At 42.7% G+C, this 22,991-nt stretch overlaps 1 protein-coding gene across 1 annotated transcript; it reads left to right on the top strand.

The window, feature by feature from the left end:
- Window positions 1-18,653: 18,653 nt before the first annotated feature.
- egr1 (early growth response 1) lies at window positions 18,654-22,688 on the top strand. Its single transcript, XM_060927349.1, has 2 exons — window positions 18,654-19,289; window positions 20,049-22,688. Exons 1-2 carry the CDS (start codon window positions 19,088-19,090, stop codon window positions 21,395-21,397), a joined length of 1,551 nt encoding a protein of 516 aa, XP_060783332.1. The 5' UTR covers window positions 18,654-19,087; the 3' UTR covers window positions 21,398-22,688.
- Window positions 22,689-22,991: the final 303 nt, after the last annotated feature.

Here is a 22,991-nt window from a genome sequence, read left to right on the forward strand (position 1 = left end):
TCCTATCACAAATGACTCCTGAAATCCTTCTCCAACTGCTCCACCCTGCCTGCACTCTCTTTCTCACTTCACTATCGTAGCCCCCATTTTCCTGCACAGTTGACCCCAGGTACTTGAATTCACCAACTTTCTTTACGTCTACTCCTTGCATCTTCACTACACTCTCATCCCCATTCTCATTGATGCACATGTATTGTGTTTTGCTCCTGCTCACCTTCATTCCTCTTTGTTCCAATGCATACCTCCATCTCTCCAAACCCAACTCAACCTCCTTTCTACTTTCACCACATATCACAATATCATCCACAAAGTGGTATCTGATATACCACTCAATGCCAGCCAGTATTATTTAATTACATCACTCTTTATGTTGTATATTAGATTTATTTGTAAAGGAGCACACATTTTAATCCATTAATTATTACTGTAGCTCATCCGGCTGATAGTTGATGAGCTTATGCTATCATGTGTTGTCCGTCGTTTGTTGGGTGTCATCCACATTTCACGAAAATCACTTCTTCTCTCTCAATTCTTCACCGATTTTTATTCTTTTTGGCAGGAAGGTAGCTCGGCCTGGGGTGCATAAGGCTTCTACCCAAATTTGCATAATTGCAATTAATAATGAAAATATGGAGCCATTAAACCCTAACAAACAGTTTCCACACAAATCGCTTCTTCTCCCTCAACTCTTCACCGATTTTGATTCTTTCAGGCATGAAGGTAGGGGAACCTAGGGTGCATATGACTTCTACCCAGATTTTCTTAATTACAATTATTAATGAAGTTATGGACTAATTAAGCCTTAATGAGCAGTTCAACAAAAATCGCTTCTTCTTGGTCAATTCCTCGCTGTTTTGGATTCTTTCTGGCAAATAGGTAGGTATTCCTAGGGTGTATATAGTCAAGTCAAGTCAAGTTTATTTCTATAGTGCTTTTAACAATAAGCATTGTCACAAAGCAGCTTTACAGAATTTGACCGACTTAAAACACGAGCTAATTTTATCCCTAATCTATCCCCAATGAGCAAGCCTGTGGCAATGGTGGCAAGGAAAAACTCCCTCAGATGACACGAGGAAGAAACCTTGAGAGGAACCAGACTCAAAAGGGAACTCATCCTTATTTGGGCAACAACAGACAACATGACTATAACATTAACAGTTTTAACATGAAGTCAGTTTCGTTGATGTTATAAACTCTTCACTGATGGAAATTTGAGTGCTAAACTGTTCATGACAACTGCAGTCCTAAAGTTAGCAAGTCAACTGTAGTCCTCAGCCATAAAAGCATTACTGTAAGAGTCGAGAGCGTCCTCCAGGTGCGGCTTTCAACTGTCCACATGGGACCGTCCTTCACAGGAGCCATGCAATGAGACTCCAACCAGACACAGGGCACCAGGATGGATCAGGCAGGTCCGAGGAGCAGAAGAGGTCAGCATCTCGATCCCAGGACCGACATGCAACTCAGAGGGACAGATTTTGGGGGGGATATAGCTTCTATATATAGCTTGTAACATTTATTGCGCAAGGTGGCCCACTTTAGACCGTTCCTTCTGGACTAGACAGGGCTGGAGTCGTCTGTCTAGATTGTTTACCACACAGGTTTCTGTGAATGACTATTCTTTGACTATAACATATTAACATATTAGAATAAGTGTATTAATATAAACCTGTGATCGTAATTCCTTTTTTAATTTTTTTGATGTTCTAGAAAATTAATCGACACCTTATGACTGATTGACATTGAGAACTCAACAACACTGTGGTATAAAATGTAATGATAGATTGATTCTGAAATCTGTTGAAAGAAAGCCAGCATTCCTCACATTCATTGTTGTCATTAAGATGAATTACAGTACGTGCATCATGTGTACAAGTCCAGGTGCCGCAAGAAACAAGTGTATACAAGTCCACACGTAAGTGCAAACATACATGAGTGGGTGTATTTTTGTGTACTCTCACTCATTCTTTCTCTCTCTTTTTCATTTTCTCTCTCTCTCTGTGTCTCCACCTAATGCTGAAGTGCAAAGCAAACAGCAGCAGCAGCAGCGACACCAGTCATGGGGTGAAGAGCGTGAACTGCCTCTTGTGTGTAGACCGAGTTCCTGTTAGTTTCCTGTGGTCACGGAACAAAAAGTGTTTGTCTGCGTGTGCTCTGTATCATAGTGGCATAAAGCAGGGGACCTGGACCACATGACTAAGAGGAAATGAAAGGCGACTTCTCTTGTACCTCAGGGTTGTCGACGGTACCACAAAAGTGATGCCATCAAAAACGATTCTTGTTTAAGGTTTTATGATTGAAATGTTTCTAAACCTCACACACACACACACACACACACACACACACACACACACCAATATATCACTAACGTTTAATCTTAGGCTAAGCTCACGGTCAGATTAGCACCCAAAGCAGGTTGTGATACCTTTGTTCCACTGAAAAGGAGCATTTACTTTGGCAGATAATGCAGTGTGCAATCTTTCTCTTATCATTATTTAGCCAGTGTTTATTCACAGGCACGGTTGAGCTTCTGTCCTGACAAGTTGTTGTTGGGGGGGGGAACAGCAATACTTTTATTTTGGTAATCCAATACACATCATAACAAGCTGATGTGGAACTTTATTTTGCGCAATAACAAATTCAAAAATGTTTGTGATTGCACTTCGATATTAATATATGTACGACAGTCTGGGAAACCCCATCAGATTTCTAGCAAACAGTCCAAAATTACAATAAATCACGATTTGACCAAACTTCTGCCAATAACATGTTTATACCACAGTGCTATTAAATTCTTGAATCAGAATGTATGGATTCAAACAAATTTGAAATTTCAAACTAAAAAATGAGTAATGGAAATACGTGACTTAAAAAAAAAGGCTCTAAGATATTGCAAAAAGGTTTATATACTTATACTGGTGGTTTTTCAGCTGATTTGGGGAAGTTGTGGCCTAATGGTTAGAGAAGCAGCATTGGGATTAAAAGGTCGCCGGCTCGATTTCCTGAACCAGCAGGAATGGCTGAAGTGCCCTTGAGCAAGGCTCCTAACTGCTCCTCAAGTTGCTCTGGATAAGAGCGTCTGCTAAATGCTATTAATGTAAAGATTTGACAAATGGAAAGACATTTTTTGCATTCAATTAAACACTACCACAGCTATTGCAGTGCAAGTTGGCCTAGTGGTCAGCGTGTCCGCCTCTTGACTGGGAAATTGTGAGTTCTACTCGCGGTTGGGTCATACCAAAGACCATCATAAAAATGGTACCTACTACCATCTGGCAAGGCATGCTGCAATACAAATCCGAGTAGGGGAGTCAAACTTTCATGGTTACCAGAGGACTAGTCTCCCACTGTAACCCTAGATGGCCTGGGAAGACCAGATCCTGGCGTGGAAGGGACTTTGACTTGACGGCTATTGTGGTGGATGCAATCAAAACCCCATGTCAAATGAGAACTCGTGTCTCTGAGATCCTAATGACTATGTTGAGAGGAGAAAACCCAGCATTAATAGCATAAGTTCACTCAGTGGAAGCACAGACACATTTATGTTTTGTTGACTTAAAAAAAAAAAAATCACTTCTATGTTGCGCAACACTGCAATGGAAACCTGGCTACTTTTCAGCAAAACTCTTAAAACTCTTGTCACATACATTGATATCTACAGATTGTGTGTTACCTACTGTACCAGATTATCAAACACACTGTATATTCCTATAGATTAATCCAAAAACAACAGTAGCACCTACATATGTACCTACATATGTATGGTGTAGTGGCTAGCATTGTTGCCTCACAGCAAGAAGGTTCTGGATTCAAGCCCAGCAGTCGACGGGGGCCTTTCTGTGAGGAGTTTGCATGTTCTCCCCATGTCCGTGTGGGTTTCCTCCAGGTGCTCCGGTTTCCCCCACATGTGGTTAAAGACATGCAGTTAGGTTAACATGGGGCAGCCATGGCGTGAGGTTGGGCTGAAGTGCCCTTGAGTGAAGCACCTAACCTCCAACTGCTCCCCAGGTGCTGTAGCATAGCTGCCCACTGCTCTGGGTATGTGTGTGTGCTCATTGCTCACTTGTGTGTGCATGTGTGTGTTCACTGCTTCAGATGGGTTAAACGCAGAGGTTAAATTTCACTGTTCTTAAGTCTGTGCTTGAGTGTACGTGTGATAAATAAAGGCTTCTTGTCTTCTTGTATTGGACAGCCAATAGGCAATAGGTAGTATTATATATATATATATATATATATATATATATATATATATATATATATGATTTTACTTTTACTATTCCATATGAATTATCCATTATCTGTCCAGCATCCAGCATCTGCTAATACAGAGGCAGTTACGATGGGCTGGCCATGTTGTCCACATGGATGACAGCACAATTCCCAAGATGTTGCTGTATGGTCAAGTAAGGCAGGACATCGTGACATTGGTTGACCCTGCAAACGATACAAGGGAAACCTCAAGCCTGTGAGATGAACATCACCACCTGGGAAGCCCATGCCCCAGACACCGTTGCTCCAAGGGTGTTGAAGCATTTGAGCAACAAAGGGTCATAACAATACAAGCCAGAAAGTGCAACGCAAGCAGAGCTCATCATCTGAAGTCATTTACATGCAACAGATGCAGATGGCATTTAGCAGATGCTCTTATCCAGAGCAGCCTGGGGAGCAGTTAGGGGTTAGGTGCCTTGCTCAAGGGCATTACAGCCATTCCTGCTGGTCCAGGGAATCAAACTGGTGACCTTTTGGTCCCAAAACTACTTCTCTAACCTTTAAGCCATGGCTTTCCCTGTGCTTTGAGGATTGGCCTCCATTCTTATGTGAGGACGCACTCTGGGAACCAGACATAGACTGTTTTCCTACTCATCCAATGGATCTACTTGAGACTCCATCACCCTAAAAGTGGGAGTCACCCATCAATGATTTGGTGACTGTAGCTGTTCTGACAGTCCTTCCTGATTTATTCAGTATTTCCCTAAATCCAGCCTCAGCTGTTTTGCTGTCTGTCAGAACAGTTTGAGGCTCACATGCCCCCCTTCATCCTTTCTGAAGAGCTCCGTTTGTGATGGCTGTTTATATTGCATGACTCTGAAGTGTCCCAGCTCTCTGACTGTAGCTAAGGTTTGGCTACCTGCAGGCGATATCAGATCAGCTAATTCATGCTCCGGCTCTCTAACCGGACTGGACTTGAAGCCCTCAGGCACAGCAGCAAAATGGCTGGAGCATTGCGTCCAAGCTTGCAGGAGCAAACCTGCTTCCTGAGGACAGATTCAAAATAGTAAGAGTCACAAGAGTTTGTTTACTTTAAGGACGAAACTAAAAAAAATCCAGTTTGAAAAGTGAAAAATGGAAAACTGTATGTATACATATGTGCATTTCTTTGTTTTGGAATGTTTACAGGAACAGCTGTATTTATATGGTGATCATGTGACCCTGTATTTGCATACAGTTGGATTCTGTTCAGTTGATTATGTGAGGGGCAACTGGTTGCACCAAGCTGAATGGGTTTCACACCAATTAGGTTGAATTGCAGGCTTGTAGTATTTGAGTCCAGGACTCGGACTCGAGTCTGACTCGTGCGCTAATTTTAAGGACTCATGACTTGACTTGGACTTGAGCACTGATGACTCGGACTTGGACTCGGACTCGTGCATTAACTGCATTTGGACTCGTAAATTGGAGATGAGGACTCCGATTTTTTCTTTCTTTTTTTTTTGTAAAATGCCATAATAATTTGGCATAAGATATTTATATCTACATTCATTTTTATACTAATTTCGTGCAAGAGAATGCACATTCACCTGTTCATACATCATGTTCAGGAACAAACTAACATTAATGGTGCTGGAGAGAACGCCCCTAGGATTGTCCGCTTTGCTTATACAGACTTCTAGTGCAGTGGGAAAAATGCACTATTATGTGTTCCATATGTAGAAGAACTATCAAGGAGACGACGGGGACAAGCTCAAACTTCAATCGTCATTTGGTAAGACTCCACCCAGAGAAGTAAGTGACACACTATGTTCATTTCTCTGTTGATAGCGGGGCTTGCTTGCTGACCAATGAACTAGCTAGTGTTAACCCTCTCTCATGTTATTTGCCCTGTTGATAGTGGGCGGGGCTTGCTGAGCGATGAACAAGCTTTTTAACTGTAGCCTATTAACTAAAATGGCCAGTCAAGCCCCATTTTAGTCCAACACAGTAGCAGAGACAGTTTCATATACAGTAAAGGCAGCAACAGCCACTGTCAAATGGTGCGGATAGAGTCTTGTTCTCGAACTCAACTCGGATCAATAGTGGACTCAACTCGAAATTTTCTTTAATGACTCAGACTTGAACACTGGGGACTCGAAACTGGACTCGGACTCAAGGTTTAATGACTTGACTACAACACTGGTGAATTGTTATGCAATCATGGATTCGAACTAGATTTTCTTTTAATTAAAAAAATCATATGTTAATTTGTTGTTGAGGAACTGAGTATACGATCAGGCTAAAAGACAAGACAAGAGCTGTTGGTTATATAGTAGCTGTAATAAAAGTTAAGTGTAGTACACAATGCTTCCAGAGAAACAGTTTTAGACAAAAATCCTTCGTCGGCTGTGCAAGCAAAGAACAAAATGTCCTGTTTCTCTGGAAACGTTGTGCACTACACTAACCTTTTACTACATCTATTACAGTATATGTACTGTAGCACACTGCAGTTACCTCTTTTCATCTTCCATGCACATGCAAAATATCTACGTATCGAGATGTTCCTCTCATCCATGTATTCAAGTATTTCTTCTAACCACAGACCATGACATCTCATTTCACTAATATGTTTTTCCTCCCTGATAAGGAGCTTGTTAGTAAAATCAGGTGGTGTGTTGTGTTCGACTGGAACCTTTATACTCATTCCTCACTGTCTTTTTTGACAGTGCGTAGATGAAACAAGTTAATAAGAATAATGCTTTTCAGCAGGTGAGATTTGAAATTTTGGTAGGTCATAAATCAAATCTGAAAGTGTCTGTCTAACATTCACTTGAGTCACGCCCGCCTAAATTTCTCAGGAACAATAATAGTCCAGCCGGCTGGTTTAGTCATCACTCTGCCCTTCCAGTGTTACACTGGAAGAAAAAACATTGCATAAGACACAAAAGAGGCAAACAGTAGGTAAGCCTTCAGGAGTTGAATAATTATCAAGTAATAATTGCGTGTTTTATACATTACAGTGGTGCTTGAAAGTTTGTGAACCCTTTAGAATTTTCTATATTTCTGCATAAATATGACCTAAAACATCATCGGATTTTCACACAAGTCCTAAAAGGAGATAAAGAGAACCCAGTTAAACAAATGAGATAAAAATATTATACTTGGTCATTTATTTATTGAGGAAAATGATCCAATATTACATATCTGTGAGTGGCAAAAGTATGTGAACCTTTGCGTTCAGTATCTGGTGTGACCCCCTTGTGCAGCAATAACTGCAACTAGACGTTTGCGGTAACTGTTGATCAGTCCTGCACACCGGCTTGGAAGAATTTTAGCCCGTTCCTCCATATAGAACAGCTTCAACTCTGGGATGTTGGTGGGTTTCCTCACATGAACTGCTCACTTCAGGTCCTTCCACAACATTTCGATTGGATTAAGGTCAGGACTTTGACTTGGCCATTCCAAAACATTAACTTTATTCTTCTTTAACCATTCTTTGGTAGAACGACTTGTATGCTTAGGGTTGCCGTCTTGCTGCATGATCCACCTTCTCTTGAGATTTAGTTCATGGACAGATGTCCTGATATTTTCCTTTAGAATTTGCTGGTATAATTCAGAATTGCTTGTTCCAACAACGATGGCAAACCATCCTGGCCCAGATTCAGCAAAACAGGCCCAAACCATGATACTACCACCACCATGTTTCACAGAAGGGATAAGGTTCTTATGTTGGAATGCAGTGTTTTCCTTTCTCCAAACATAACGCTTCTCATTGAAACAAAAAAGTTCTATTTTGATCTCATTTGTCCACAAAACATTTTCCAATCCCCTTCTGGCTTGTCCACGTGATCTTTAGCAAACTGCAGATGAGCAGCAATGTTCTTTTTGGAGAGCAGTGGCTTTCTCCTTGCAACCCTGCCATGCACACCATTGTTGTTCAGTGTTCTCCTGATGGTGGACTCATGAACATTGGCTAATGTTAATGTGAGAGAGGTCCTTCAGTTGCTTAGAAGTTACCTTGGGGTCCTTTGTGACCTCGCCAACTATTACACACCTTGCTCATGGAGTGATCTTTGTTGGTCGACCACTCCTGGGGAGGGTAACAATGGTCTTGAATTTCCTCGTACACAATCTGTCTGACTGTGGATTGGTGGAGTCCAAACTCTTTAGAGATGGTTTTGTAACCTTTTCCAGCCTGATGAGCATCAACAACGCTTTTTCTGAGGTCCTCAGAAATCTCCTTTGTTCGTGTCATGATACACTTCCACAAACATGTGTTGTGAAGATCAGACTTTGATAGATCCCTGTTCTTTAAATAAAACAGGGTGCCCACTCACACCTGATTGTCATCCCATTGAATGAAAACACCTGACTCTAATTTCACCTTCAAATTAACTGCTAATCCTAAAGGTTCACATACTTTTGCCACTCACAGATATGTAATATTGGATCATTTTCCTCAATAAATAAGTGACCAAGTATAATATTTTTGTCTCATTTGTTTAAGTGGGTTCTCTTTATCTACTTTTAGGACTTGTGTGAAAATATGATGATGTTTTAGGTCATATTTATGCAGAAATATAGGAAATTCTAAAGGGTTCACAAACTTTCAAGCACCACTGTATTTCAGGGGTGGTACAGTTGTGTAGTGGTTAGTGCTGTTACCTCACAGCAAGCAGGGTTGTTTAAAGTTTCAGGGTTCGCAGTCAGGTCATCCCAAAGACCATCATAAAAACAGTACCTACGGTACTGCCGTCTGGCAAGGCACACTGCAATACAGATGCAAGTGGGGAGTCAAACTCTCACAGTTACCAGAGAACTAGCCCCCCACTGTAACCCTAGCTACATAGGCGAGAGGCCAAGGGCTATGGAGATCAGCGCTGCCCAATGCGCCTTAACGGCTTTGATAGTACTGGGATGGGAGACTGCCTGGGAAGACCAGGACATGGCACAGGAAAGACTTTTTCCACTCACTAACTTTTCATCAAGGTGGCTACTTTGAAGAATACAGCCAAAATACAGAAAAAGCTATGAATGAGTAGGTGTGTCCAAAATTTTATCTGGTACTATATATCATAAGTATATGAATGATATACACTGCATACAGTGGTGCTTGAAAGTTTGTGAACCCTTTAGAATTTTCTATATTTCTGCATAAATATGACCTAAAACATCATCAGATTTTCACACAAGTCCTAAAAGTAGATAAAGAGAACCCAGTTAAACAAATGAGACAAAAATATTATACTTGGTCATTTATTTATTGAGGAAAATGATCCAATATTACATATCTGTGAGTGGCAAAAGTATGTGAACCTCTAGGATTAGCAGTTAATTTGAAGGTGAAATTAGAGTCAGGTGTTTTCAATCAGTGGGATGACAATCAGGTGTGAGTGGGCACCCTGTTTTATTTAAAGAACAGGGATCTATCAAAGTCTGATCTTCACAACACATTTTTGTGGAAGTGTATCATGCCACGAACAAAGGAGATTTCTGAGGGCCTCAGAAAAAGTGTTGTTGGTGCTCATCAGGCAGGAAAAGGTTACAAAACCATCTCTAAAGAGTTTGGACTCCACCAATCCACAATCAGACAGATTGTGTACAAATGGAGGAAATTCAAGACCATTGTTACCCTCCCCAGGAGTGGTCAGCCAACAAAGATCACTCCAAGAGCAAGGCGTGTAATAGTCGGCGAGGTCACAAAGGACCCCAGGGTAACTTCTAAGCAACTGAAGGCCTCTCTCACATTGGCTAATGTTAATGTTCATGAGTCCACCATCAGGAGAACACTGAACAACAATGGTGTGCATGGCAGGGTTGCAAGGAGAAAGCCACTGCTCTCCAAAAAGAACATTGCTGCTCGTCTGCAGTTTGCCAAAGATCATGTGGACAAGCCAGAAGGTTATTGGAAAAATATTTTGTGGACGGATGAGACCAAAATAGAACTTTTTGGTTTAAATGAGAAGTGTTATGTTTGGAGAAAGGAAAACACTGCATTCCAGCATAAGAACCTTATCCCATCTGTGAAACATGGTAGTGGTAGTACCATGGTTTGGGCCTGTTTTGCTGCATCTGGGCCAGGACGGCTTGCCATCATTGATGGAACAATGAATTCTGAATTATACCAGCGAATTCTAAAGGAAACTGTCAGGACATCTGTCCATGAACTGAATCTCAAGAGAAGGTGGGTCATACAGCAAGACAACGACCCTAAGCACACAAGTCGTTCTACCAAAGAATGGTTAAAGAAGAATAAAGTTAATGTTTTGGAATGGCCAAGTCAAAGTCCTAACCTTAATCCAATCGAAATTTTGTGGAAGGACCCGAAGCGAGCAGTTCATGTGAGGAAACCCACCAACATCCCAGAGTTGAGGCTGTTCTGTACGGAGGAATGGGCTAAAATTCCTCCAAGCCGGTGTGCAGGACTGATCAACAGTTACCGCAAACGTTTAGTTGCAGTTATTGCTGCACAAGAGGGTCACACCAGATACTGAAAGCAAAGGTTCACATACTTTTGCCACTCACAGATATGTAATATTGGATAATTTTCCTCAATAAATAAATGACCAAGTATAATATTTTTGTCTCATTTGTTTAACTGGGTTCTCTTTATTTACTTTTAGGACTTGTGTGAAAATCTGATGATGTTTTAGGTCATATTTATGCAGAAATATAGAAAATTCTAAAGGGTTCACAAACTTTCAAGCACCACTGTACGTATACACAAAGTGTAGCCTACTGTACATGCTTAATACAAACATCTTCTTGAATGAAATTATATTTCATTTTCACCACATTTCATGTCAACTAAACGGGTTGTAAAGAGTTCCACAATGTTTAATGACGTGGTCCAGTCAGAAGTTTATAAGCACTGCAATTTGTGTTCAGTAGGCTTTACATAACTGCTATGCAAAGTAGCACCATATACATTTCTGAAGTGATATTAAACATGCAGCAGACATGCACATTTAATGTTTTAACCAGCATTTCGGTCCACAAGAGGAGCTCTGGGAGATGCAAATAAAAAACAAGCCCAGATACCCTGGTGCATTTGACCTGCTCTCTTTCTATACTAATGTTCATAAAGATTAAAATTGAAACTCTAAACTTCCACTTTCTATTAAAAACAGGTGAAAGCGAAAACATTCTCACACCATGGATGGGACACATACGGTAATATCGATTTGACCAACAGTCTGTATATGGAACAGTCTTTATACAAAAACATTGTATGGCATTGTATAGGCAGTTTCGATACTGTTTTTGCAAGTTCACACAGATCTGGAGTCTGACGCCTATGTCCTAAGTGATAAACACATATCACAGCGTTAAAATCTATTTTTAATTGCTTAAAGTTTCATTTCCAGATTTTTAGATTCACCCTGCAGCCTCACAGAATGACCATGTGAAGCCCTTGTTTAGCTAAAAGTAAAGCTCTCTTCTAAAATAAAAACGATCATGTAACCAAGTTAACTAAAAGACCAAATGACCAATTTTAACTTCTCATCTCATTATCTCTAGCCGCTTTATCCTGTCCTACAGGGTCGCAGGAGCCTATCCCAGCTGACTACGGGCGAAAGGCGGGGTACACCCTGGACAAGTCGCCAGGTCATCACAGGGCTGACACATAGATACAGACAACCATTCATACCTACGGTCAATTTAGAGTCACCAGTTAACCTAACCTGCATGTCTTTGGACTGTGGGGGAAACCCACACGGACAACATGCAAACTCCGCACAGAAAGGCCCTCGCCAGCCACGGGGCTTGAACCCGGACCCTCTTGCTGTGAGGCGACAGCGTTAACCACTACACCACCATGCTGCCCAATTTTAACTTAAGCAACTATAAATAATTTGAAACAGTCATGTGAAGACAGCAAACATTTGACTTTTACTCACAGTTTTGCACCTTAAAGGTCCCATGGCATGAAATTTTCACTTTCTGAGGTTTTTTAACGTTAAAATGAGTTCCTCTGACCTTCTTAAGTCACCCCAGTGACTAGAGATTTCATAATGTGTAAACCAAACTATGCCCAACATTTGAGAATGGCGCGTCAAAACGGCGCGTTGATAAACTCTTCCCTTTACTACGTCAGCAAGGGAGATGATCCCCAAGCCCCCCCTCTGGATTCCCACCCACTGTATGGATTGCCCGCCCAGCTGAAAAGTTGCCACCAAACATGGAAGTTGCGCTGTACATGGATGTGACAACACAGAAAGGAGTCTGTTTTTACTGCCGACGGGAGAGCCCCTGAAGACGCAGTGGCTTAATTTTATTTACTCCAATAATACGCCGTCGAGTCTACCTAAGACGGTGTATGTTTGTCGGAAGCATTTTCCTGATGAATGTTTCCACAACTTGGGACAGTACAGGGCAGGTTTTGCACATCAACTGTCACTGAAGCCTGGGTCCGTACCAAGCATCCCTGCCGCATCAACCACAAACACCGAACAAGTAAGTGTATAACTGTTAAGTCATTTTGCCGTGTTTTAAAATCGGTGCGTTAGCTAATGGCTACATTAGCTGTGCAGCTAACCGCTTCCTGCAGTTAGCCAGGTACTCTCATCTCATCTCATTATCTCTAGCCACTTTATCCTTCTACAGGGTCGCAGGCAAGCTGGAGCCTATCCCAGCTGACTACGGGCGAAAGGCGGGGTACACCCTGGACAAGTCGCCAGGTCATCACAGGGCTGACACATAGACACAGACAACCATTCACACTCACATTCACACCTACAGTCAATTTAGAGTCACCAGTTAACCTAACCTGCATGTCTTTGGACTGTGGGGGAAACCGGAGCACCCGGAGGAAACCCACGCGGACACGGGGAGAACATGCAAACTCCACACAGAAAGGCCCTCGCCGGCCCCGGGGCTCGAACCCAGGACCTTCTTGCTGTGAGGCGACAGCGCTAACCACTACACCACCGTGCCGCCGCCAGGTACTCTGCGCTACAAAACCAAAAAGCATGCAGCATGCTCTGTTATAATAGCCAATCAAAACAGTTTTTACAAAGACACCCACATTCTTTTTTTAAGTCACTCGTTCATTTTTTGTTTGTTTGTTCAGTAAAAACCCAAACATTTGTTGAATTTATTTTATTTCCTCACGTCGCACCTTAATGACGTCAGCGCGCGGTATTTTTCCCGGTATTTTTCCCTTCGCGGTTTGTTCCTTCTCTCTCGCCATAGTAAGACACCCACATCCGCTTGTTCTGACCCACTGGAGGTAGCGTCACAGTGCTGTTAGCCAATCAGAGGTAACATGTTTACATGTCATGAATATTAATGATAAGACCCGCCCCCACCCTCTACCCTTCCCCGCCTCCTGCTTCTCATTAGCAAAACGACGCACTGGGAAAAGCGCTGAAATGGGGCTTTCTCCCAGGAGGCTATATCTACGTGCCGAGGGTTCATTTCGAGAAAGGCTGCGGATATAACGTCCGGAAACCTCCACGAGCCCGTTTAAAGCATCAACAAACCACCATGCCATGGGACCTTTAATGCTAGCTACACTGTTGACATGTCAACAGTGTAGCTAGCATTACACATCGTTACACATTTTAGCTAGCTAGCTATCTTTACTGAACACAAATTGCCATATTGTTTCAATAACTATCTTAGTTATCCAGCATAACTAATGTTAGCTCGCTCACTAGTATTAACTGAAGCTTGTAATTAGTTAATTTTACCTAAATTAGCTAGCTTGCTAATGATAGTTTTCTAACTTGGCTATTGTTAATTAACTAAGATTGCCTGAAACACCAATTTGTAGTTAGGTTAGCTCACGAACTGTATTTAATGATTATAATTTTGTGAATACTAGATGCCTTTAACGTAGCTCATTAACAAACATTTTATAAAAGGTAACATTAGGCGCACAGATGATCACTGAATCTTTTCCATTCCTCTGTGGCCAAACTTCCTGTAATCTTCCCTGCATTTGTTTACATTTCCACCCAACTTAGAACTTCCTGCCTGAGCTGAGGCTTTGTCTATAAAGGGACTTTGTTTGCACAATTGCAAAAAGGTGTCACTTAATTCAATATGTTCAACATGGCATCAGGTTTTTCAATAGAAATGAGACAACCAGTACTAAAACAACTGTCTCCATCATACAGAATTAATATCACACACACACACCCTCCCCCACCCAATCCTCCGTAACCTCCTCCTCCTCCTCCTCCTCCTCTGAGGCTTATCATAATCTTCAACTTGTATGCCTTATCTAAATCTTGTGTAATCTCACAAGTCTTCACCACACATTCTCCTCCTTGAAGCTGAGATAACATGGGAAAACACTCACTTCTCACTTTCCTCCTCCCTACATCAGGCCACAGATTGTTGGATAGAGGAGATATCTGAGGTCTAGCCCTCTGTTGAGCTGTTTTTCAGTCTCTCTCTTTTTCCCCCTCTGTCCTCTATTGGTTGTCCCCACTGGACGCACCTTTATGCTAATGATAGGAATAACACAGAGTGGAGGTGGTGAGCGAAGGTGGGCGAACAGAACAAGAGAGAGTCTCCATCAGGCTGCCAGCTAGAGCCAGTGATTAATTCCAGCAGATGCCTGGTATTTGCTTCTGAGCGTGGGGGTGTGAAGATCTCTCTCTCTCTCTCTCTCTCTCTCTCTCTCGCTCTCTTCTCCCTGCTACCCCCATCTCCACCCAGGCAGGCTGGCAGGACTTAATTAAATATTAACCAACGGATGATTGAACGAGTGAGGACAGACATAGGCGTGGGTTTCTGCGTAGGTGCGGGGAGAGCCAGCCTTTGGTAACAAGGACCGGGAGATACCCCCTCCACAGACGTACACACACTTGCACAGATACACACTAATAAGGATTTCACCAGCATGTGGGCTGGAGCCGTGTTATATCACAACAGGTTAGACCAACTGCCTACGCGGCCCTGGGTGTCTGAATCCCCCCTCCCTTCCCTGTTGGAAAACACCCTCCCACTGCCTGGCTTCCATTTCTACCTCTAGCTATAAGAAACTCATGCACATGGACTTTTTCTTGGTGAAACATGAACTGGGGGGCCAAGTCAAAATGTTTAAATATTGAAAATCGTATATATATATATTAGTCTTGGTATCTGAGTTAACTGGGAACCCATTATAGCCCCCAATTTGCCAATTCATTCATCTTCAAGAACCAGGGTCACAAGGATCCCGAGTCTATTCTGGGAACACTGGTAATGAGGTAGGAATCCATCATGGGATGCAAGTCCATCACAGTGAAGCATACAGTATACACACAAATTCATACTTTAGGTAAGTTTCAAGTAACCAACAGGAATGGTTTGGGGGGTTTTCTTTCTTTCTTTTTTTTTGTGTGTGTGTGTGTGTGTGTGTGGGGGGGGGGGGGGGGGGGGGGTTGGAATTGTGAGAAAACCAGAGAATCCAGAAGAAACCCATGCAGACTCAGGTAGACTACAGATGGTAACCTGAGGTCAAGATTGAATCAGAGGCCCTGGAGATGTGATGCAGCAATGATACCTGTTTAAACCACAATGATGCCCTGAATTGCCATTTTATTAAATCTACTATATATGGTAACTAATAAACTGGAACTCAGTTTAATTGGGCACTCATAATAAAAATAATAAAGTATTTTATTAAATTTGGGGCCCGACTGTTAACACCTCACCTATTAATGTATCTTCAGTAATGTATCTTCAGTGCCTTAGTGATATTCTTCGACAGCATATGCAGGCATTTCCCTGTGAAGCCCTGCAATTCAACGATTAACTGATATCACTTTCCTCATCAGGCCCTCTTACAGAGGTTTGCAATTACTAAAAGGACACTTTAACCGATGCTTCTCTTTGCCAAAATGCATTTTGCCTGTGTGTTCCAATCACGAAATTACACGGGTTAAATCTAAAGGTGCGTAATTAAATCACTGCAAAGAGTGTAATTAAATCATTGCATTTCAAACCCCCACCCCCACCCCCCACATTAAAGTCTCATCACTGTATAGGCCCGGGGGTAATTTCTCTCATTTCAAAGTGTAAGAGAGGCGCCGCACTTGCACTGAGTCAGCAAAGGCACATCGATCTGTCCTCAGCAAAGTCCCTGCTCCAAGATCAGTGATTTTTTTTTTTTGTACTGCACTTTTTACAGGTTTTTGCAAATGCATGAGTGTGTGTTCTGACTGACGGCGAGGATACGATCATATTGAGCCAGAAAAACACTACCCCCCGCAATTAATCTGATTAAAGGCCCCTCGCCATGTCAGCAACAACATCCTGCAAGCGGTGTTGCCAAATTGGTTGGTGTACCACCCAATGGGTCTATTTTTAACCAAACTGGGATGTGAAAAATAACCTTGGGCTGTACAGTGTATTCAATCTGTACAGTGAATTCAATCATTCGATTCAGTTTGGTAAAACTAGCAACTCCATGGATACATGCTGTGTATCTACAGTGAAGCAAGACAACAGTCACCTTACCCTGAACCCAAGTCTACAGGGTGCCAAACCTGCACCCTGACCACAACACCAAAGAGCCAGGGTCATTAATAAGGCAGTCAGAGCACATACCGGTACTCAACTGTATTGATGGGCAATAATTACAGTTACATATACAGATCTAGGAATGTGTAAACTTCAATAACAACACAGTTTATATTGAAGTCGAATTTGTTTTATATATAATTGAGTTACGGTACTTTAATTATTATGCTGGCTTGGAGTCAATTGGGAAAGCGGTTGTAAATGATGATGATTGGCCTGCAGGCCGTTGATCCAAACTGGCAACCCTGCCTGCAGTCCCAGTTCACCCAGGAAGGTTCTGCATGCTTACATAACCAGTGTAATGCCTGTAGTAAGTTATATACTGTAGTGTGTTCAATTACTTAGATAATAATAATCAGTCCATTATCTGTAGTCACTTATCCTGTTCTACAGGGTTGCAGGCAAGCTGGAGCCTATCCCAGCTGACTATGGGTGAGAGGCGGGGTACACTCTGGACAAGTCGCCAGGTTATCGCAAGGCTGATAGAGAGACAAACAACCATTCACACCTACGGTCAATTTAGAGCCACCAATCAACCTAACCTGCATGTCTTTGGGGGAAACCGGAGGAAACTCACACAGACAACATGCAAACTCCACACAGAAAAGAGTTTGCTCGAACCCAGGACCTTCTTGCTGTGAGGCAACAGTGCTAACCACTATGTCGTCGTCATCTATCTGTCCATCCATCCCTGAATGTTTGTAAAAAACAAACAAACAAGGGCCCTACAAGGTGTTAAGGCATGTAATGAATCATAGGCTACAAATCTCAAATCAAATCAAGACCTTATCTCGTCAAATCACCTTGGACCTGAGTATTTCAACCTAACTATTCACAGACAGCGTGCAGATGTATTCATCATGCTGCAGCTTGGTAAAATGTGCCTGGCTCTTCACTAATCAGATTTGGGAGCGGGGATTTCACAAGCAGGGTTATTTCACAGAAACCTCTGGGAGCCATTAGTTAGTTACAACAGCAACATCTGCACACACTAAGGGTTCAAGACCGTGTGTGTGTGTGTGTGTGTTTTCACTTTTTTCACGAATAAACACTAGAGCAGTAACACTCTATACAAATAACCGCAATTAGCCCAGAAGACTTTGGCTGTGTCCCAAACCAAACCAAACCAACTACTAAGCCACCTACATGAAGTGGAGTCATGTCCTGTTCTGATGTAGGACGCGAATGCAGAGGTTATAATTTGAGTTTATTTACTTATTCTGCTTGCAAAACAATAAAAGGAGCCTTGTGCCGCAATAAATAAATAAAATAAAATAAATCGACCATATCTAATTTGGGTATTAAAATAATGGAATAGGCTAATGCATGGTTGGAGATTTTATTATTATTATTATTATTATTATTATTATTATTATTATTATTATTATTATTTATGGGAGGGGTGTCGCTCAATGTTGGATGTTGGAGCGAGCTACATAAAATAGTGCTGACATGAGTTATTGTACTGGACTTCAGCTGCAATCCAAACCTTTTCTCTCTCTCTGTCTCTATCTCTCTTTCTGTCTCTCGCTCTCTGGCAGCGCGACACCAGGAAACTCCAAAAAAGGACAGGGAAGTGGAAACCCACCGGAATCAGTCCTTATGTAGTCATGACCCTATATGGCATGGCGGAGCGGGGTCTTCCGGCCGGCGCGCGACAGGGAAACCCGAATATTTGCCGAGCGCGTGCTGCTTTCCTGCTTTAACGCGACCGATTTTGTAGAGGAGAAAAAGTAAGGGATGTTTTATTTTTCTTTCCATTTATTGCACAGACATTAAAGTTCAAAAGCTCCCCAATGCGCTTCTTTTTCTCCCCAGAGCGAGCGTCATGTGTCCTCAGCTGCAGTGTCTAAATATGGGCTTCCTCCAGTCCATATATGGACATCTACGTCACGAGGGAGTGTTATATAAAGGACTGGGGAACCTCGGGCGCGGAGGAAAGAGCGCTGAGAGCCCAAGCGACTCAACGGCTGATAGATATATAGAGAGAGATAGATAGCTGATAGAAACATAGCCTACTGTAGTGCGATAATATAATCTCTAAATACAGTTTAAAACATCAAAAGAGAATTGAACTGAAAACAACAACAATAGATCAAGACCCCATCTGGTGTCAAAAGGGTCCATGTGTTATGATTAGAAGAACACACTAAATCATCCGTTTTGAGGGGGAAAAAAAAGTGGATTTTCTTACCTTTTTGGACAAAACAAAAAGGAAGAAAGACACAGTGAGTGAGCAGGAGGAGGGTCAGCCAGAGAGAGGAAGAAGAGGCAACACAGCAAAGCATCTTCACCGTTCTCATCCCAGAGGGGCTACCTGCTGATCTGTCAGTGCACACTACTCTCCTCTGCAAGCCACACACACTCCATCCAGAGAGAGATGGCTGCAGCCAAGACGGAGCTCCTTCCTGCTCTGCAGATCTCAGACCACCTGAGCTTCCCTCACTCCCCCATGGATAACTACCCCAAGCTGGAGGAGATGATCATGCTCAACTCTGCGGGCATCCTGAACGCCTCCGCACCCGAGGGCACCGGCTTTGGCTCTGGGGAACCCGGCGAGCAGTATGACCACCTGACTGGAGGTAAGGGCTCAGACTTTATCCATTCTGCTGTGTGGAGGAAATGTATATTTATTGGAGTAGGTTGAATTGCTTTAGATGTACTACAAATAACTGAATGCAAAAGAGGGTGAAAGATCTTTATTTGGCAATGCTACAGTTCCATTGTGGACCAAATCATGATGAATTAATTATACAGCATTATTTGGAATGGATCATATTGGTCTGTCGATCAAAGCATTCTTAATAACTATAAGTTATCCTTATAATGAATCATTAAGATGGCAGATATGCATTGCAATCAGCTATTTAAAACATGCAGGTTTGTCTTTTTTCACCAGCTGAACTGCAGATTGATTAAATTATCAACTGCTTTTAGCCATGTAATGGCATTGGAGCGCTGTGAGAGTGGGGAAGAGAGATGAGGATGAGAGAGAGAGAGAGAGAATGAATGCAGATGCCTTAGTTTGTGCTGTCTCTGGTGCTTTTCTCTGAGGGAGCTCAGTAAATGTGTGTAAGTTGGGAAGAGCTCAGCAGCGAATGTGTGTGTATGTGTTTAGGTGGGGGGGGGAGATCCTTCTGCTTCTCCATCAGCACCTGCTGCTTTGTCTGAGAGAGTGGGGAAACACAGACTCCGCATCCAGCGGGGTCTCCCATCTCAAACACCTCAGGGATCTTTAATGTGCATTAATGTGTCTCAGAGCAGCTGAGAGGGAAACATTCATCCGGAACGTGGTTCTCAACTTTCTCTCTCTCTCTCTTTTGTTGTTGTTGTCTATGTAGATAGTCTTCCTGAAATTACACTGAGCTGTGAGAAGTCCCTGGCTGACCAGAGTTATGCCCCTCAGCGGCTGCCCCCCATCTCCTACACGGGCCGCTTCACCCTCGAACCTGCCAACTGTAGCAACAGCTTGTGGGCGGAGCCTCTGTTCAGCCTGGTCAGTGGATTGGTTGGTGTCAACCCACCCGCCACTTCCATCACATCTTCTTCAACTTCTCAAGTCACTCCCTCCTCTTCACCTGCTTCAACTTCAAGCTCGTCCTCCTCTTCCTCCTCCTCTTCAACATCGTCCTCATCGACATCCAGCCCCAGCCTGAGCTGCTCGGTGCACCAGAGTGAGCCCAACCCCATTTATTCAGCCGCCCCAACCTACTCCAGTGCCAGCCCTGACATCTTCCCTGAGCCTACTGCCAACTTCCCATCAGCAGTGGGTAGCAACCTGCCATACCCACCCCCAGCTTACCCCAGCAGCAAGGCATGTGGTGCCAGCTTCCCTGTTCCCATGATCCCTGACTACCTGTTTCCCCAGCAGCAAAGTGAGATTGGCCTGGCGCCGGCTGAGCAGAAGCCCTTTCAGACGCAGCAGCCTTCACTTACGCCGCTGTCTACTATCAAGGCCTTTGCCACGCAGACAGGCTCACAGGAGCTCAAGAGCGTCTACCAGGCACAGCTCATCAAGCCCAGCCGTGTGCGCAAGTACCCAAACCGGCCAAGCAAGACACCACCACACGAGCGGCCCTACGCCTGCCCTGTGGAGACGTGCGAGCGGCGTTTCTCTCGTTCCGATGAGCTCACACGCCACATCCGCATTCATACGGGCCAGAAACCTTTCCAGTGCCGTATCTGCATGCGCAACTTCAGCCGCAGCGACCACCTCACCACTCACATCCGTACACACACCGGTGAGAAGCCCTTCGCCTGTGACATCTGCGGACGCAAGTTTGCCCGCAGTGACGAGCGCAAGCGTCACACTAAGATCCACCTGCGGCAGAAGGACAAGAAGGCTGACAAAGCCACCTCAGTCTCCACCACCATCCAGAACTCCATCACCTCTGTCTCCATTTCAGTCCCCTCACCCGTGTCAAGCTACCCATCTCCGATCACCTCCTACCCCTCTCCAGTTTCATCCTTCCCTTCTCCGGTAGCCTCCTGCTATTCCTCTCCTGTCCATACATCCTACCCATCTCCCTCCATCGCCACCACTTACCCATCTCCCTCCACCACCTTCCAGACCCCCGTGGCCACCTCCTTCCCCAACTCCATTGCCAGTAACATCTACAGTTCTCCGGTTACAACCCCACTGACCGATATGCAGGCATCCCTTTCTCCACGGACAGCTGAAATCTGCTGAGACTGTCCTCCATGCCGTCTTCCTGGTCCTCCATCACATTTGCTCGCATCTGAGAGGGTGAGAAAGTGTTAACAGACTTGTCAATTTCCCCTTCTGCAAAAGCACTTTTTCTGGCCACACTCTCCTTGACGTTGAGTTAAGTATTCGAACGGTCAAGGACTCAAAGACATCTGAAAAGAAAAGGGACTTTCGTTCTTTTATTCTCTTGCCTCAAATGAGGCTTTCAAGACTTTTTAAGGACAACAAAGTAAAGCAACAGGCTTTGGCAAGTTTCTTCTGCGTGTATAAAACATAAATAAGGAAAAAGGACCTTATTGTTGTAAACTAATGCCTGCAGGTTTCAAGCTCAAATGTCCTCAACAGGCATTTACAAACAGACATTAAATAATATACATAAGCTACAGTATATGTATATTGTACATGTGCCATGTTTGAGGGGTTTTTGTTTGTTTGTTTGTTTGTTTGTTTCATTTTTCGTACCATTGTTGTGAAAATTGATTTGAATATTTTCATTGTATTATCCTAAATTGAGCAGGGCCATATTTTATACCTTCTGTAGTACGTAGTGAAAATGCTGTGATAAGTTTTTTGACTCTGTTTGGATAAAGAGCACTTACGTATTCTGACGCATGTGTAAGAGTAATGTTACTTTCTCTTATTTTGTAAATATCATCCGCTGGTACTCTCTCTCTCTCTCTCTCTCTCTCTCTCAAATGTGACATCAAAAGATCTGCTAAATGGAGGGAATTATTACAAAGAAAAAAAAAAGCATCAAATCTTCAAAATTTTCGGTGCCTTTTGAAAAGCCTTGCAGATATTCTGACAGATACGCGCGAGTGGATGCTTTGCATCTGGCCTTAAGGTTTAAGGGAATTTTTCTTTTTCTCCTTTTTTTTTTTTCCTTTATTCAGAAAGTCATTTCAAGGAACGAAGGGAAACAATACGAGGGCACTGCTTCATGTTTTTGGGATGTAAGCAAAAAAGAAATCTATATTTTTGTAACTGAAATGTACATATCTACAGGAGTTGGAATGCTGTAGTTACCTACTGAGTAGGCATGGGATTTTTTGTATGTTATTTACATGCAGTCCATTATTTTGTTGTTATTATTTTTATTTTGTATTTGTGTTTGTTTAGAAAAGTGACTGTTTATGGCTTCTAAACACATTGAATGCGCTTAACTGCCAATGGGATATTTGATGTACAAGATATCCTTCCTAAACAGATACATAAATAAAATATAAATATATATACTATATATTTATAGTATATATATATATACAACGTTTAATCCTTGTCTCGTGTTTGATTGATCAGCAACAGATTTGGGACTTTCACGCACAGCCTTACAGACAGCTCTCTTCAAAAATATGAAATGTCTTTCAAAAGAAACAGCTAATATAATATCAGACTTCGGATATTGTATAAAATACATATACAGTATACACCAATATACAGTACTGTGCAAAAGTCTTAGGCACTCTATTGGGTTTTTTTCATACAAACTTTGTTGCACGTTTCTATTTGATGACCTCTACATTATCGAGTCAGTACAAAAACGTTTTAGAGTCCAAATGTTCGCCTTTTTTCAGCA

The sequence above is a fragment of the Neoarius graeffei genome, chromosome 8, assembly GCF_027579695.1.
Source record: "Neoarius graeffei isolate fNeoGra1 chromosome 8, fNeoGra1.pri, whole genome shotgun sequence".
NCBI classification, from domain to species: Eukaryota; Metazoa; Chordata; class Actinopteri; order Siluriformes; family Ariidae; genus Neoarius; species Neoarius graeffei.